This window comes from Mycteria americana, chromosome 9, assembly GCF_035582795.1.
Source record: "Mycteria americana isolate JAX WOST 10 ecotype Jacksonville Zoo and Gardens chromosome 9, USCA_MyAme_1.0, whole genome shotgun sequence".
NCBI lineage: Eukaryota > Metazoa > Chordata > Aves > Ciconiiformes > Ciconiidae > Mycteria > Mycteria americana.
In genome coordinates this window covers 30584823-30601193 of record NC_134373.1, presented here as the reverse complement: position 1 = coordinate 30601193, position 16371 = coordinate 30584823, and the positions used below count along the sequence as shown (strand labels likewise).

The 16371-nt window shown below is 45.0% G+C and overlaps 1 protein-coding gene across 6 annotated transcripts in view; it reads right to left on the bottom strand.

The window, feature by feature from the left end:
- Positions 1-16371, bottom strand: part of GLI2 (GLI family zinc finger 2) — a 198191-nt gene that overhangs the window by 54499 nt on the left and 127321 nt on the right. For 5 of the 6 annotated variants that reach the window (XM_075512418.1, XM_075512417.1, XM_075512422.1 and 2 more), the window contains one exon: positions 16011-16116. The exons of the other annotated variant lie outside the window; for it this stretch is intronic. In XM_075512418.1, the coding sequence (XP_075368533.1) occupies positions 16011-16116 (106 nt within the window). The remainder of the gene's footprint in view (positions 1-16010; positions 16117-16371) is intronic. 6 annotated transcript variants of the gene reach the window in all.

The window sequence follows — 16371 nt, the reverse complement described above, 5'->3', positions numbered from 1 at the left end:
TGATGTTTTGGTAGGGAAATTAAGTTATAAAATTGTGTCTACAAAGGGAGACCATACAGATGGAGTTTGTTAAAAGACAGCAATACAGTCAACAGTGGTTAATTCAATTGCCTGCTACTTATCAGATTTTTTTTTAAAAGGGCTTATCCAGCTTTTGTAAATGCAAATGCAGAAAAACGTTTCAAAGAGCCGTTGTCATCTTAGCTGGAGAGTGATGCACACATGCACACAGCCTTTCGAGGCCAAAGAGCCCTCCCTTGCGCATCTGCAGCGGTTGTGCCGGGGTCCAGCGGGCCTGGCACTCGCCAGCCTGGCAGGAGAGGACAGCCGAGCACAGCACAGCTCATCACCGTGCCACCACCACCCTCCAGCGACCTCTGTCCTCACGACTGTGCCGTGGTCTTGCTTCCCCTGGCCACCGCTCTCGCCTGCCTTTCTGCCTGCAGGGTGCCCCACACCAATTTTAGATGCCCCAAACCTTCCTTCAGCTCAGGTAAAAGCAGGGCACAAAGCTCAGCTGGGTAAAGGTAGGAAATTCAGTATCTCCAGTCCTCAGCTGAGCCTTAAGTGACCCCAACCCAACCTCAGATGTCACATCTCATTCCCAAAAGCGCCAGGCTGACACCAAGTCGCTGAAGCCGTTTCCTAAATGCAACAGCGGCAGAGGCACAGTCACTCTTTACCATCCCCTTTCCAGGGAATCACAGCTGGGTTTGGGGTGCTGCCTGAAAAACAGGGTTTTTTTTTTTTACATCAGTGCTGGCAAAGGCCCCCAGAACCTCCTCACGCTAACATTGATTTCCACAGCAGCAGCCAAAGTCTGCCTGAGATTACATTCTAGGTAGCCTGAATATAACCTCAATGGCCTGTTTTGGGGACAGTTTAAAATGACCAGAGAGTTGTGGGGTTTTTTTAAAACATTTTATCAGGAGGGATAGAGAAAATGATTTATTTTTTGCATAGGATAAAGTTCACTCTGGGATTCAGCGGGTAGCATGATGTAAAGTCTCAGGCGAGCCAAAAGGTGTTAACATTGTGTGCCCTTTAAATGATGCACTTAGTCAGTAAAACGAGATGTGCTTAGGTTGGAACTATGTAAATACACTCATTTTATTAATACCAGGTAAAAATCTAAAAAAGAGGTATTGCTGGGTAATTAAGTCACCAAATATCGGTTCTATTTAAAATTCAAGAGAAGGGATATTAAACATACTCAAATTTTAATGAAAACATTTGCAGTGGCTTTAAATAATTCAGCACAAAATTTTATTTAAACTTTTCTCTCTGGTTTTGGAAAAGGCAAACACAGGGCCATTGTGCTGTGGTCTGGGAATGAGAAAACAGAACTGCTCAGGTGCAGTGGATTATTTTACCTGTTTAGACAACACAGTGACAAACCAACCAACGCTGGAAATCAAAGCTATGCTGAAATCCCAGCAGCAAAGCTTTCCATGTGGTAGCAGCTTTTGGAAGTCCCATCAGTCATCTTTTTCCACCTTCATGTATCTTTTGCAGCCCAAGTTGATTTCAGTGGGGTGTAAGCTCCTACATGCATTCATTGTGGGAGCAGGCTGCTGATGGGATTTCGATGTCTAAATACTTCTGGCTCAGAGTTCACGTAAAAAAATAGGACTTAAGGTCCTGCACTTTGCATGTTTTGGGGTTTTTTTTTAGTTGTATCTGCTGCTTGATTTGCTAAAATAAGCAAAGGACATAACAGGTGAAAATAAAGCAGATTTTTAAAATATTTTATGGTTTAAATAACCTATAGTGTTATTAGTAACCAAGAAAATTCAACTATCCAGAATGGAACTTCTAATATTAACAATTCCCTTTATGTGCGTCGCATTACAGTGCACGTTTTAAAGCTGTTCATAATGTAATGGCAAAATAATTACTCTTACCCAGCACTGCAGTACACATTTGGTACTCATGAATGCTGTAAGGATTAATACAGCCCTTCACTCCTGCCATAAAAGAGCTTCTAGCTAATAAAAAATGGTACAAGAAGGCACAGGCCATGTTCTAAGCTCAGCCATAGAGTATCTGAGGGACAGAGCAAGTGCAAGAAGAGTTGTAAGAACCTATGGGTAGAAGATAAACTTTTAATTACGCAAGTCCCACTTGAAAGCTCTCATTCTGCTGTTCAACGAAGCAGGACAAAAGTTTGATGAGCCAAAAATGAACAATAAATGCAGCTCATGCTATTGTCCCCGTGGATTTTTACTGGCATATTTGTCAAGGTCTTGTGACACTCCCAATGATGCCAGATTCCCTGGCTGCACCATCCCTATCTTCTACCTTCGGCCTTCAAGAACAGCTTCTAAAAGTCTCCAGTTTCATTTTAATCAAAGATTTGCTCCTGGACTCCAGAGGCTCTTTCATTTGAAACTCAAATGCAATCAAGGGGAGTGCAGACCATGATGCACTGTAGGCAAGGAGATTATCTTTCAGCCTAGCTTTCACCCAGTGAGGATGATAATGGGAGGAGGAGATTAGATTGAGACCTTGCACTGGTAAGTAAGGGAGACTGCACACACACAAACACACGTATACGCAAATCCTTACTGCGCTGGAAGTTCACAGATCGCAGCAATTTTGCTGGTGAATGTGTGAACCACAAAATTGCCCTGCCTGGGAGAAAAGCCACCAATGAACACAGAGGTGGTAGGGTTGGGGTTGGGTTTACGAATGGCAAAGCAATGAAATCAATCACAGCAACCAGAGTCTGGACGAAGGCCAGTTTGGCAACGCAGTCAAAAAACAAATGAAGGGATAGGAAACCACTGCATCTAGTGCAAGATTTTAGGAGGAAGCATGATCTGCTGTTCAGTCAAGGCACCTCGAGGAATTTTCTGTCCCTCAGTTTGTGCCATTTACTCACTGAGTCCCCCTGGTCACTCCTCTGTCACTCACCCAGTATGCTGCACACCCCCTGGTCACTCACCCAATACGCTGCACCAGCATGACATACCTGAAGCAATGCAACATCCGTGTGCAAACTAAGCCCAAGTCTCTGCTCACCATATGTCCTTATCAGAAACTGTCACATAACTCACCAGAAATGCAAACCCTGCTCTGCAGAGATCAAGCGTGGAGAAACCAGGCTGATAGGACCCTGAGGTCTATCAGCACATCAGGACCTGAAGGGAAAGAAGCTACAGCTCACAGCGCTCCTACCTTCTTCACATTTGGCAGAAGCCGGCTCATAAAAAAACAAACAAACAAACAACTCTTTGAAGAGTTTCTTATTCTTGCGGTAACACTCGTCTCGGCACTGACAGGATTCAAACCAGACGCGGTCGAGGGAAGTCTGGAGTCATACCAGGTTTAGATCTCACATGCCAAGAGAGGTCAAGACCTAGCCAAGCCTTGAATAGATGACTTGCAAAGAAAATCCCAGGACATGGAGGAAGTGGTGTCGGTGGGAGAGTGCCTTTCCCTCTGACTCATTAGGCAACGCCATGTGATGATGGTCTGGCGAGGAACATGGAGCGGCTGTCATTCCTATCTGCTACAGCCCAAAAGTCCAGTGCATTTGTCCTCAGTAAAGGTCCTGTGGGACTCTTAAAAAACATGGGTTGTAAAATATCTAACCTGGCTCAATTCCATTTTAGTCTTTTACGTTCTGGTCATCTCACTGCTGTCTGCTCTGAGGGAGGGTTTGAACTTTCCTGACCTAACCTTAAAATTGCTTTGGTTATGTATGCATGTACGATTTCTTTTCAAAAAATGGCTAGAAATCTATTTGGTTTTTGGAAGTCTTCTATTTTTTCAAGTGAATAAAGTGGTTTGGAGTCTGCTGACACTGATTTTTCATTACGATAATTTCTGTGTTCAGAGAGTTTTACTGGAAATAATATACAAACAGGTAATAACTATTTAAGCATTCAAAGGTACTGGATAAAACTTTGCAGATACCTCACTTTTCATCAGTTCCTGGCACTACTTCTTACAGAGAAACAGTTGGGCTGGAGGACTAGGAAAAAAGGGAAAAAACTAGAAATAACTTTTATATGATTTCTCCCCTGGGAACGGACTGCAAAATCCTTCCCACTGGTCTACAGATAATAGAGTTATTCACCCTGACCTGGTCCCTACCATATACTAACTCTCATGCTGTACCCTGACCCCCACAAGATGCCATCACAAAATGGGTGCCTGCTGATCAGGGTAAAACAGCAGCAAAGATCTCATCTCCGTTCCTTCCAAAGAAGTGAAAACATTGTTGGCTCCTCGAGGGTCTTTTCAAACAAGCAGGACCACCACACTGTCTGACCTGAGTGGTGATCAGTTACTCAAAGCAGCACCTCAAACACTCTTAAGTCCTTGAAAACTTGCTCTTCGTAGGAAGCAAACACCGGGACATCTTGCCCGCATGGTACCATTGTGGCTAGGCTCCTCCAAGTTGGGCTGTTTGACACCAGTTCTGGGATCTTTGTGATGATTCTGGACTCACAGCAATGTTACGTGGAAATAACCACAGAGGTCTAGTCCCTCTTCATTAGGCCTTGACTTCTACTTTGCCAAAATTATCTAAAGAAACATAAGTGAATGTCCTGGTTTCGGCTGGGATAGAGTGAATTTTCTTCCTAGTAGCTGGCATAGTGCTGTGTTTTGGATTTAGGATGAGAATAATGTTGATAACACACTGATGTTGTAGTTGTTCCTCAGTAAAGTTTACACTGGTCAAGGACTTTTCAGCTTCCCCTGCTCTGCCAGGTGCACAAGAAGCTGGGAGGGGGCACAGCCAGGACAGCTGACCCCAACTGGCCCAAGGGCTGTTCCATACCATATGGCATCATGCCCAGTATAGAAACTGGGGGGAGTTGGCCAGGGAGCAGTGATCGCTGCTCAGGCATGGGCTGGGCATCGGTCAGCGGGTGGTGAGCAATTGCACTGTGCATCACTTGTTTTGTACATTCTTTTATCACTATTATTATTATTATTTTCTCTTCCTCTGCTGTCCTATTAAACTTCTTTATCTCAACCCGCAGGTTTTACTTTTTTTCCGATTCTCTCCCCCATCCCACTGGGGCGGGAGGGTGAGCAAGTGGCTGTGTGGTGCTTAGTTGCTGACTGGAGTTAAACCACAACACCGAAGTAAAGCCCTTCATGAGAATACCAGCAAATAACCCATTACCATAACAGGTCTGAAGTCAACTGCCAAGTTCATATTAGCACAAGAAAAATCTCTAATATAAACTACTTTTACAGCAGGAATACACAAGTGGGATTTAGTAAACACTTCTATTTTATGGCACCTTCAGAAGAACACCTCCCTCCAGGACAGTATGTGAATATGCATTTAAGTTCCTCTGAAGTCAACAGACCTAAGCAGGTATTTCTAATTAAGCATATACTTAGGTGTTTTCCTGATTGGGGAGAGACTTAAAAACAGTTCTGTAGCCTAGATCGCTTTCTGTATGTCCTTCTGCCTCATCAGCTCATAATTTCTTTTCAAATATCTTCTACAAATCTCTCTTCTCCTTCTTTGCTAATCCCCATTAGATTGATCTTCCTTTCATTTACTGATTTGATGACTCAGTGTATTAATTCCTTCACCACCCTATCTTTCTACACCCTGCTTTTTGTCAACTACAATTAAGTTTTTTCTTGTAAAATATCGTACTGCACTTGAGTTGGGATGAAAGACAGCCCATGAAATCAAGTGTTTTATCTCACAGTGAAGACAAATAGTCTCAAACAAGAATATGCATGTAAGAACATCGCCCTAATGCAGCTGTAAGCTTGAAACTTTCCTATTTTTAATGTATTAACCACATTCTGGTAGTCTTTCGTCTACCAGTGGTAATTTGGGATGTGTGGTTACTCTGTGGGATCTTAAGCAGCTTTCAGATGAAGCATTCAATCAGCAGGTACCATGTCCTGCAGCTGGTTTGCAAATCAAAAGCCATGTAAGTAGCTCCAGGACCAAGATAGGAAAGCCTCTCGTGAAGGGGCAAGAGGAGGAATAAGACAAATTCTTCTCCAGGATGCTTTTACAGGACCAAAAGGAAAATATTTCAAAGGATTTACAGGATTTAGGAACATGCATTTATTTCTCAGAGAGACTTAAACTCAAAAAGCTCAATGTGACTGCATTTCATACCGCTCTTACCATACTTTTTCAGGCATGCCTGACTGCATCCAGGTGCTGTTATAAGTGAATTGGGTACCTGTGTGCAGGGTAGGGAGAGGTGTAAGAGAGAGATAAAATGAGTTGCGGCAGGAAGAAATACTTCTGCTGTGAGGAGGCTCCACCTGTACAGACGCACCGCTGCACTCGTAGAAAGGGCAGGAGGTGGTGGTGGAGCCTAACTCCCGCATTTAATCTAACAGCAGGTGCTCAGCAGTGGGGACACCATGGTACAGGTCCTGCTGCTGCCCAGGGGGTGGAAAAAGATAGCTCCTACCTCCCAGGCTCCTACCATGCTGTAAGGTGTCATCCCCCCTGCCAAGTATCAGCTTAAAAAATCATCAAAAGGCTCACAATCTCCTGGTTTCGCTATCAGCTACCACGATCAATTATATCAAACCCCATACATGCCAATAAAGTGAGCTCAGGGAATGCAGTAAACTTGTTCTTGAAGTGAAGTCTGGCCAACTGATATCAAGTAAACCTTGAATATGGTTTTTCCATAGCACATCCTCCCACGAGATTTGCCATGTGCATGCTCCTACAACAGAGAGGAGACAGGGCAGAAAACATTCCCATCAGTCCTACAGGAGCTGCATGACCTGGATGTGTACACTGGACTCCAAGCATGCACAAGCCACCTCATTAATATATTTGTGTTTCTTAACTCCATTCCAGCCATTGTCTTAAGTTTTAGGTACTCAACTCCTTTACCAGGGCTGGCTTTGGGGTCCTGAGTTTCAATGAAGGTTAGTGGAGTTAGACATTAACTGGGATCCAGCATGTTTGAAAAACCCACTGTGCCTTTGCATTACCAGTGCTTGACAAGCCGGCCCTAAGGGTCAACATTATTTTGAAACCCACAACACCCACTTTCAAAATAATGTTGTTAGCCTGACCCAATACAGTGGGATTTACAATCTGAAATCATACAGGCACTTTTTAAAATCTGACCCCTGAGTAATGCTCTAAATTTTACCTCTGTTAGTTGTCTATTTAATATCAACGGTGAAACATAAAAGAACAGGCATGAAAAGTCTCCAAGGCAGAAAATTGTGTAAAATCACAAATTCTCAAAATGGTCTGGCACAAAGAAGAAAAACATACATACGTGGTTTAGTGTCAAAGCCAGGGATCTAGAAGGCTCACTTAAAGGCACGCATTCCCGCAGGAGCGCTCTGCAGATCTGAGGTTTGCCGGAGTAACAGCACCCAGTTCTGCCCTTTGGTTTGCGCAGATGTGTGTGCACAGTGTTAGCTGCAGGCAGGGTATCCAGGTCCACAGTTCTGCCAAATAGGGTCCTTTTTTATTAGTATTATTTTTTTTTTCCTTTCCCCCCAGCCATCTGGGTGGTCCGAGAATCAGACCCGAAATACCTAGGATCCCTCGAACCACATGTTCTAATCCCAGCAGAGTTGACTCAGTCCTTCATCCTTCCAGGGTAAATTGACTTCTCTGCTCTTTATTGCGTGGGGGGAACATTTGGATGAGATTTTAAAATTTCCGCTCTGTATGGACATTAAAAATCCTACATTTTTCTTCCAGTATCACAAGCCAGCACTCCTGCCATTAGTTTTTATCTCTCAGCACCTTGTGTTATTTGCTTCCCATGGCCACTGGTAGCTCGGAACCCAGATTAACCGGCACCTGAAAAGTGATGTGCTACAGGCTTCATTTCACAAGCCAATGGGATGGATAGGTTTTGTCCATTTATCTCCACACACACTGGAAGGATTTCAGAGAAACACAGTGAAAATGAGGAGGCTGAGCAGATTGATATTTGAGTATATGCTGCAGGCTGCAGCCTGGCCAGTTCATTAGCGCGGGGAGGAAGGATATGACAACATGCAGCAAGTATCTGGAGGGACGTGTTACACAAGGAGGTGTGCTAGGAGCAGAAGGGTGAAATTCAGGGAGACAAACAAAGGGGGGTGGGCCAGGAAGGTGAACTGCATGGAGGGCTTTTTATACCGAGAAAGGATTTGCTACAGCGTAGAGTAAAAGTTTAATCAGGAGACACAGGACCAGAAAGGGGGAACCCCCACACCCCTGTGCTGTACAGGAGAAAGTGCTACACAGGAGCAGAACACTGCAACAGGTCATGGTCTCTTGTCCTCATGACTGTAAGAAGCTGATGAGAGGTGAAACACCATCTAGAGAGGGGACTGATTTAGGATTAAGAAAGAGGAGAGGCCAGAAGGGGCAGTGCTCCACATTTAGCCAAGAGAAAACTTGGGAAACAAATTCGTAACACTGGAGTTTAAAAGGGCAGGAGATAGGCACTGAACATTTATCCATTTTCACAGGATGCTGAAAGCAATGGAGAATGGGCAATACCATTGAGAGAGAGAGCTTCTGAAAGACCCACACTCTGTTTAGAAACTCTTTAGAAAGCAGGGGGAAAATAGAGTCCAAATAAAGTTTTCCTAAAGCACAAGCTTAACAGCAGACAAGGTGGAAGCATGAAGTCACTTTTAGTCTACTATAAAGTGAGGTAAGCAAAGGGATTATCACTTAAGACTTGCTGACATGAAGCTCTGAGAATGACATTTAAAAGCAGTGGTGGATTACAGAGTGACATCATATTAAATGAACACATGCCAGAGGTTTACATAAAAGACCTCAGAGATCAGGCTCTTGTTCTCAATACTAAAACCTCCTAGCCGTTTTTACACTTCTGGTGGTGATTAGGGTAAATTAGAGCTGCAGTTTTTCATTCAGTGAGTTGTGGTGTCACAGCACCAGCAGCTCGGTGGCCCAGATCTTCACGGTGCTAATGGGCACGGCTCCATCTGAGCTCACCGAGGCCCCTCACTCCAGGGTGATGATGCCGGCATTCATCAACTGAAGATCCACCCCAAATATTTCTAAGTCTGATCTGCATCTTACTGCATAGTTCAGTGAACCTGAAACCATGTACCTTCAGGTGCCTCTGGACTTCAGGTTTGAGTTTTTCAAAGTATTCTGAGGGCTATTTAACTAAACACACACAATGAAACTATCTCCTCAATTTAAGGAACAGCATAGATGTGCAAATCTCTCTCATAATGGAAAATGCTTGAAAATTGTTAACAAGATTCAAAAGAGAAAGCTGTGGGGTTTTGTGGTTGGTTGGTTGGGGTTTTTTCCGTAGAATAGTTTATCAGATTGGAAAAACCTACAGAAACATTCTAGCTCTGATGAGTGTTTTGGATTATGTCTGCCCCATTTTCAGAAGACCTGATCAGCCTGTCCTCCCACTGAGGTCAGAAGATGTTAAGCGTGTACCTTCTCAGGTTCTGCACAGGTAGGTGGCTCTGTGTACTTCTTTCCTGATACCTGAAAACATGCCACAAACCCCTTCTGGGGAGCCGAACGAGCCACAGACCACCTGACTTTTCTTAGCTCTCAAAACACCGGGAGGGCGAGTATTACTGTAACGGTATTTTAGAGATGGGAAAACTAAAGCACAGATGGAATTAAAGTAATTTTTCCAGCTCCCAAAACAGGACAGCAGCAGCCCAGTATTTAATCTGTGGTCTCCTGGAGATGGATCAAGTGACCATCAAGTATTAATCCTGGTAGTTTTACAGTGAGATCGGTATTGATAGTTCCCCAAATCACCTCCTGTAGGTTACCAAAGAGCCACCTAAAAGCAACACACTCCTGCTAATTACAGACCAGGGAGAGGTTTGAACCAGCCTTCTGGAGGGGACCAGCCTCTGCAAACCATCGCATACTCACACATTCTTATTTTCTTAAATAAATAAAAGAAGCATGTGGGAAAGAAGGGGACAGAATAAATTGGATGTGGGAGCCCCCAAACCTGTTTCCCAAATGAGCAATGTATCTATTTGGTGAAAGTCATAAAACTTTGCAAAACACATAAGAAGGCCTCGCTGAGCAGCTGTTTGCTTTGACTCCGGAGGGAGCTCGCTCTATCTCCAAAGCAGCACAGCACCATCAATCACGACCTGCCAAAGATTTTCTACTCCGGTAGCAAAGTAAATATGAAAACACACCGGTTTTATTGGCGTGTACGTTCTGTGGCTCAGCTGAGCGGCGTCCTTGCTGCAGGAACGAATGTTACCTGGGGTCCCATCCTAAACCGCCTGATGGGACCAAAGCTGCAGCCTCGCAGGAGCCATGTCCCGCGGAGGTGAACCAAAGGCATTTTACGCACACCCGATAACGCACAAAGGCGGCTCCGGGAGCTTGCGATGTGACCGGCTCCCCTCCACCGTCGGCTGTGGTTGTGAATCCCCCCGGGTGGAGGGGACGACCGAGAGCCCCCGGCAGAAAACGGGGAGCACTGACGGGAAAGCCCTGGCAGAGCTCGGCTGGAGCATGGTCAGGGCCACGGGGGTGCTCGGAAAATTTTTCTGCAAAACTCCGACACCCCTTCACTGACCATGTTGGAGGTGAGATTTTTTTCAAAGGATTCCCGTCTGGCAAAATTGAGGGGGGGTTTGTGTGTGTTTTTTTAAAATAGGAACAGCAAAAGGCGTATCTGTGACGATAGCAAATTCCACCTCTGAAGCAAGAGACACTGGTGTTTCTCAGAGCACAGTTATAAGATGATGATGATTATTTTTTGTATGGCTAAACAACATATTTTCCCTTAACCCCACTTGGCCTCCCTTGGCTAAATCTCACAAAAAAAAAAAAAAAAAAAAAAAACAACAAAGAAAAGAGAAAACCAGCCTGAAACAGATATCCAACACGGAAACTCTTGGGTTCGACATTAAATTTGGCAAATTTTTAAATACTTGAGAGATTGCCTTTTTATGATGAAAAGTTTAACAGTCACCCTGCATGCCTGTGAATTACCCTGCCTAAACAGCTCGGGAACATTGGAACTGGTCCTGCAAAGGTATTCTGTGATTTTTAACATAGTAAAAAGAAAACAAAGTTGAACAAGGAGGGGTCATAGGATCAGATAAAGAAAAAGAGTGTAGGCTGAATATCAGGGAAAATCTGTAATATATTAAGATCTCAGGGAAATGGAAGATCCATGATTAAACCAGATAAAATGCTTACGAGAGGGAAATTAAGGGCAACTCCACATTATCATGGATATGGAGTCTTCTCTATGCTTAGGTCTTCGGGACAATTCAGTCTTCATGAAAGCCATGGAATTTGTGACTATCAGCTCAGGGTTTTTTTTACTATTTTTATGTGTGGACAGAAGAGCAACAACAATATTTTGTTAATAAATAATGTCAGAACTGCATCCTGAAACACCACCGGGATGTTGGTAGAAAAACAAGGCTGCTTTTGTTTGTTACACTGCATAATGCCTGATGGGTTTTAACCACAGTTTAGGAGCTACTGTTAAAAAGCTTCTTGCTGAGTCAAGCCTAGGCATGCTGTTTACAAGGGTTAGCCCTGAAGGCTCTTGCATTGGCAGGGACTTTTCAGCTGAGCTAAGGAGTTTTTAGTTATTTTTGTTGTGTTTAAAAAAAAAAAAAAAGAGAGTAGCTAAGCACACCTAAAAGTGGGGAGTGGAAGGGAGCTATCAGTAATCACCTGCCGTCTCTGCCAGCAGCTTTCCTCTGTAGTCAAGGGCTTGATCTTGCAAAGCTGATGCTAAGAGTTCCCTTGGTTTAAAGCGGAGGGAGTTATTGCAGACGCTGGGCCCCAGTGGAGTAAGCTTTTGTGAAGAAGCTCACTAAAATATGAAATATCTCCTTTGTTAGAAAAGGACCTGCTCTAACTTACGGGGTGAATTTGGTTCAGCTTTGAACCTGCTGAAACACCCTGGCTGACGACTTTTGCGCCGGTAATGCTGATCTACGTTCTGTCTACAACCAACGGTGCAGAGTGAAATTCTCACAGATTGCTAAAAGCTGCATGCAGGAAATGCATATAGCACCCACCATCGCTCTTCCACAGAGCCTGGGCCATCCTGTGCTGCGGGAGAGGTGAGGATCCCAGGGAAAACCAGTATGTGGCTGTGTAATTTAATACATTATCACAATGGCATACAAAATGAGTCAGAATCTGCAGATTTATTTTCCTGTCATTTCTTAGCTTTTGAGAGCTGTATTTTGCAACCTTTAATATTAAACAATGTTGCTTTGTGGAAGTGGTACCTTATAAAATTTATATGTACCAATGCAATTTCCTTTATTCATTCTGCTCTAACTCTACAGTTCTGGAAGAAATTTCATCCCGTACTCAGTTTTACCCCATTCTGCATTACATCCTTTCTCAGTGTCCACTGGGCTGCGATACTCCCTCTCCCCCCATCCTCCATATGACCACAAGCTCACAAGTGTCAGAATCCAGGACGATGCCTTGAATCCACAATATTCCTGTTGGTTTGCACTGCAGAGAGCTCAAGGATCTTCTGAATGAGATACTTTATTTTTCTAAACTAGCCAAACAAGCATCATGATTCTGCCAAATTGTTCTTAAAGCCAAAAAAAGATATCAAAAAGGAAAGAGTGGTGTATCACCAAAGAAGTAAAACTAACAGAGGTTGTACAGAAAAGTGAGTTGTCCTAATGACTGGAGAAACACTATTTTACCCTGAAAAAAAAATCTGTAGAAGTATATTTCAAGGCAATACCAACATGACCTGCTTCTGGATGTATACAATAAATGCTCAGTGATTTGGAAGAAGACTCAAGCCCTGAAAATTATTTGTCATGCTGTTTAACAAGGAAATGACTGAGAGATAAAGACGTCAGTGAGCAGTCTCAGTGAGCAGAAATGCAGCAAATCTTTCAGACCCCCGTCTTGGCATGTGGAACTTTTATTACTTGAGTTTTCCATATTCCCAACCATATTCTCAAGAAAAGGGTCCCACAGGTGGTCCTGCTCAAGACAGCCTTGCAGATGAGTTCCTTCCAGTTAGGATAAAATAACGTATGTTCTCATTAGGCCAAATGCAAACAGTGATGAAGGGGAATGCACTGCCATGTCACATCGAGCAATCAGGAAACAAACCCTTGACATAATGCAGCAGGCAGATAATAAGACCCCATAGTTAGCAACAAATGAGACTACACTTAATTTGCTCTGCAATGTTCATGTAATTAGATAAATTTGGTACCAGCAAGACAGCAGAGAGCTAGAATATGGGCTTGATGAATTGGGGGCTCTCTGTCAGGCACTGATCACATTAATCATAAAGCCAAAACTCAGTGACACAATTTTTCTTCCAAACATTTACCATCATTTTCTAGAGCGAAAATATGCACATGACTTTTTTTTTGGAGTTGTTTGCTTTAAACAGAAGGATGGACTTCTGCACCACCAGGGTGGAGTTCAAATTTCTAGAGGCTTGACTGTGCCCGCAGTGTCCACCCAGCCTATTGAACAAGAGACGCACAACCTCTACGCATGCTCTAGCCCAGCTCCACCGCCATGTTCTGGATGATTTCACGTTGGACATCCTCCAGTGAGGAGGGTGAGCACTGTGTTATGATCTCTGGAGCAGAGACTGAAGGAGAGAATAGGAACAAAAACTAGAGGAGGAAAAGGCAGGAGATGAGGTTAAGATGTTTGCAGATAAAATTGAAAGAGAAAAAAGTGGCCAAGAGACTCCACAGCTAGTGAGAATTTTCCCAGCGTGGTTGTGTCGTAGTCCAAGGCACTTGGAAAAGAGCCAAACAGAAGTGGCATTCCCTTGACCCTAAAAAAACCCCACAGACAAGAAGCAGTTGGCTGCTCAGCTTTGGTGCTTCACCAGCCACAGAGGCAACCTTCAGCACAATGCCCAGGTAGTACGACTGATCTCTCCCATGTTTCAAAGAAAACTACATTTCCTCTTGTAAGACCAATAACCAAGTTTTCTCTCCGGTACCTCGCAAGTGGTTTTTGTGAGGGGTGCTGCTGGGAAGGTGAAGGATCCCAGAGGAGAAAGGCAATAAGTATTTACCAACAACTCTACCCAAATACTAAGCAAGACACTCTTGGTCCCCTGACAGACAAATGTGGTCACTGCTGGATTATTAATATTGGTGCAGATGAACTGAAACCTGATCTGCCAGCACTGCACACTTGGCCAGGCTTGATCAGTTGGACAACCCCAATATGATAAAAAACTGGCTCCCATCACTGGGCATTATTATTCACAGGTACATGGCACCAGCTGGCAAGCTCTTGGTTGCATGCTGGAGAAGACCCTGCTCCATGACCCCACCGAAGAAGCTGCTGCAGAGGCAGTGCACCCTACCCTGCCCGCGAGGAGCGAAGGGAGCACCCAGTGGGGCACACAGATAACCTGGTGCCAAACATCTCACCATCTGCCATCCTCTCTTCTAACCACTGTTTTGAACATTGCCCCTTTCAGAAGTCAGTCTGCGCTTTATTAGCCAGAGCTCTGGCTTATTAACTATCTCCCAGTACATTTTTTTATTAATGTCTTTCTTTTTTCTACAATTTTTGCATGTACTTGCATGCAAGACCAGAACTATTTCATTCAGCCCCCTTAGCCCCCCCAGTTCCCATGTCAGTAACCTGCTCGGTCTTTTCCCCTTTGTGCACAGCGTGGAAGGAGCTGTTCTGCCCTTTAAACATGAGGTTAAACTGACCGCCAGCCAAAAAGACCACGACTTGTCTTCTGGTAGGATCCAGGGGAATGCCCTATCTTTTTTTCCTGCAGCATTTTGGAAGCGGAATAAAGCCCCGGTAGCTGTGGGACTCCACTGATCTCCTGGTTGCCGCCGTCTGCGCTACTTGCCTCCCAGGGGCTGTTCCCCCACTCACACCTACCCAGAGAAAGCACAGCTCTACAAACAGCCCCTGCAAAGCCGGGCGAGTGCTGACCCTGGCTGGACGGCAAGGCTGCAGCGGGGCTCCGGAGTCAACAGAGGGATCAAATGAGAGTTTCTTAAGTTATAAGCCCTATTTGTTCTTCCCTTGCTCTTCCTGAAAAATGTTTCCAGCCCTTACAGGTTCCCCTACATGCAGTGCCATGGGACCTGTCCCTCAGCTGATGGCTAAGCCCTGTGTTACAGCCACGGGTTGAGGGATTTCGGGACAGCCATGGGACCACCAACCCCATCAGGCTGCTCCTCACCTCCCACGGGGATGGTGTGTTTCAGAGACGAGGAGAAACCCTCCGGCCACACAGTCACTACAGCCTCTGCCCACATCTCTGCTGGCTCCTTTTTCACTGCCCTGGTCAAAGCTTACAGGAGATGAACTCAGATCTCTCTATAAACACATCCTCCAAGGCATCAAGTACTACTGAGCTGTCATGTCCTGGATGAGGAGATTAACCACGATCCCCCCTCTCAGCAAGCCTGTGCTCACTGGCCATCAGCTGCCCTGGGGAGGGGGGACTCTCATGAGGAGGTCACCACCGAAATGCAGGGTCCTGCCACTGCAGAACGGACATGGACACCTGTGTGAGGACCTGCCTCTTTACCGCGTTTTAGAAAACACCATTCACCCTGTCCAGGCCGTTGTCCGGTGAAATCAAAGTGAATTACAGTATTCCCAGCAGCCTTTCCCCGGCGTCCCCCCAGCTGGCAGGCAGCGAGCAACAGTACACGGGGTCCCCAAACGGAGGGAGCAGCTCTGGGTCTTCACCAAGATGGTGCCAGAAACGACCCAGGCACAGTGTGACGTGAGAAACACCATGGGTGCAAAAACGCAAGTCAAACCTGTCCCCGGGACCTCAGCCGGATAACAACACAGAAGCCCTGCACTCCCATCCTGCCGCTACATGGCATTTCGGTAGGTTCAACAGAGCTGTAGAGCACTCCTGCCAGCCAGGTCAGTATTGCCACCAGACGGGGACAGCGGGGCAGGGGGTGGCCAGTGGGGCCAGCCTTCCAGGAGGGCAGTGAGTCCCTGGGACCTTAGCAGCAGGATTCGGCGTACCATGGGCAGCCAACATTTTAGCAAGGCATGGGAGCAGAGTTGCAAGACTTACCCGTGGATAGCGTGGATAGAGTGAGGTTCGTAATGGTATCGTCCTTCCTGGTGGCGCATGTCAATTGGCAAAGGAGCGTGGAAGGCTGGAAAAATGTGCTGCGGCACTGTTGAGGGGAATAGAAGAAGAAAAAAAAAAAGGGACTTCAAAAACTTTTCCTTTCCTTTTAAAACAATTTCAAAGGCACTAAATCTCCATGAATTTCAGAGCAAGAGCAGTGCAAGACAAGGGGTCTTCATGATATCAGCGCTATCATACACCAGAGAAGTGGAATGAATAAATAATCAAAGTCATGCGGAGAAATCCTACATCTTCGACATAAAAGATCTCCAACAGGGTTTTTGACAAAGACAAGCAGCTA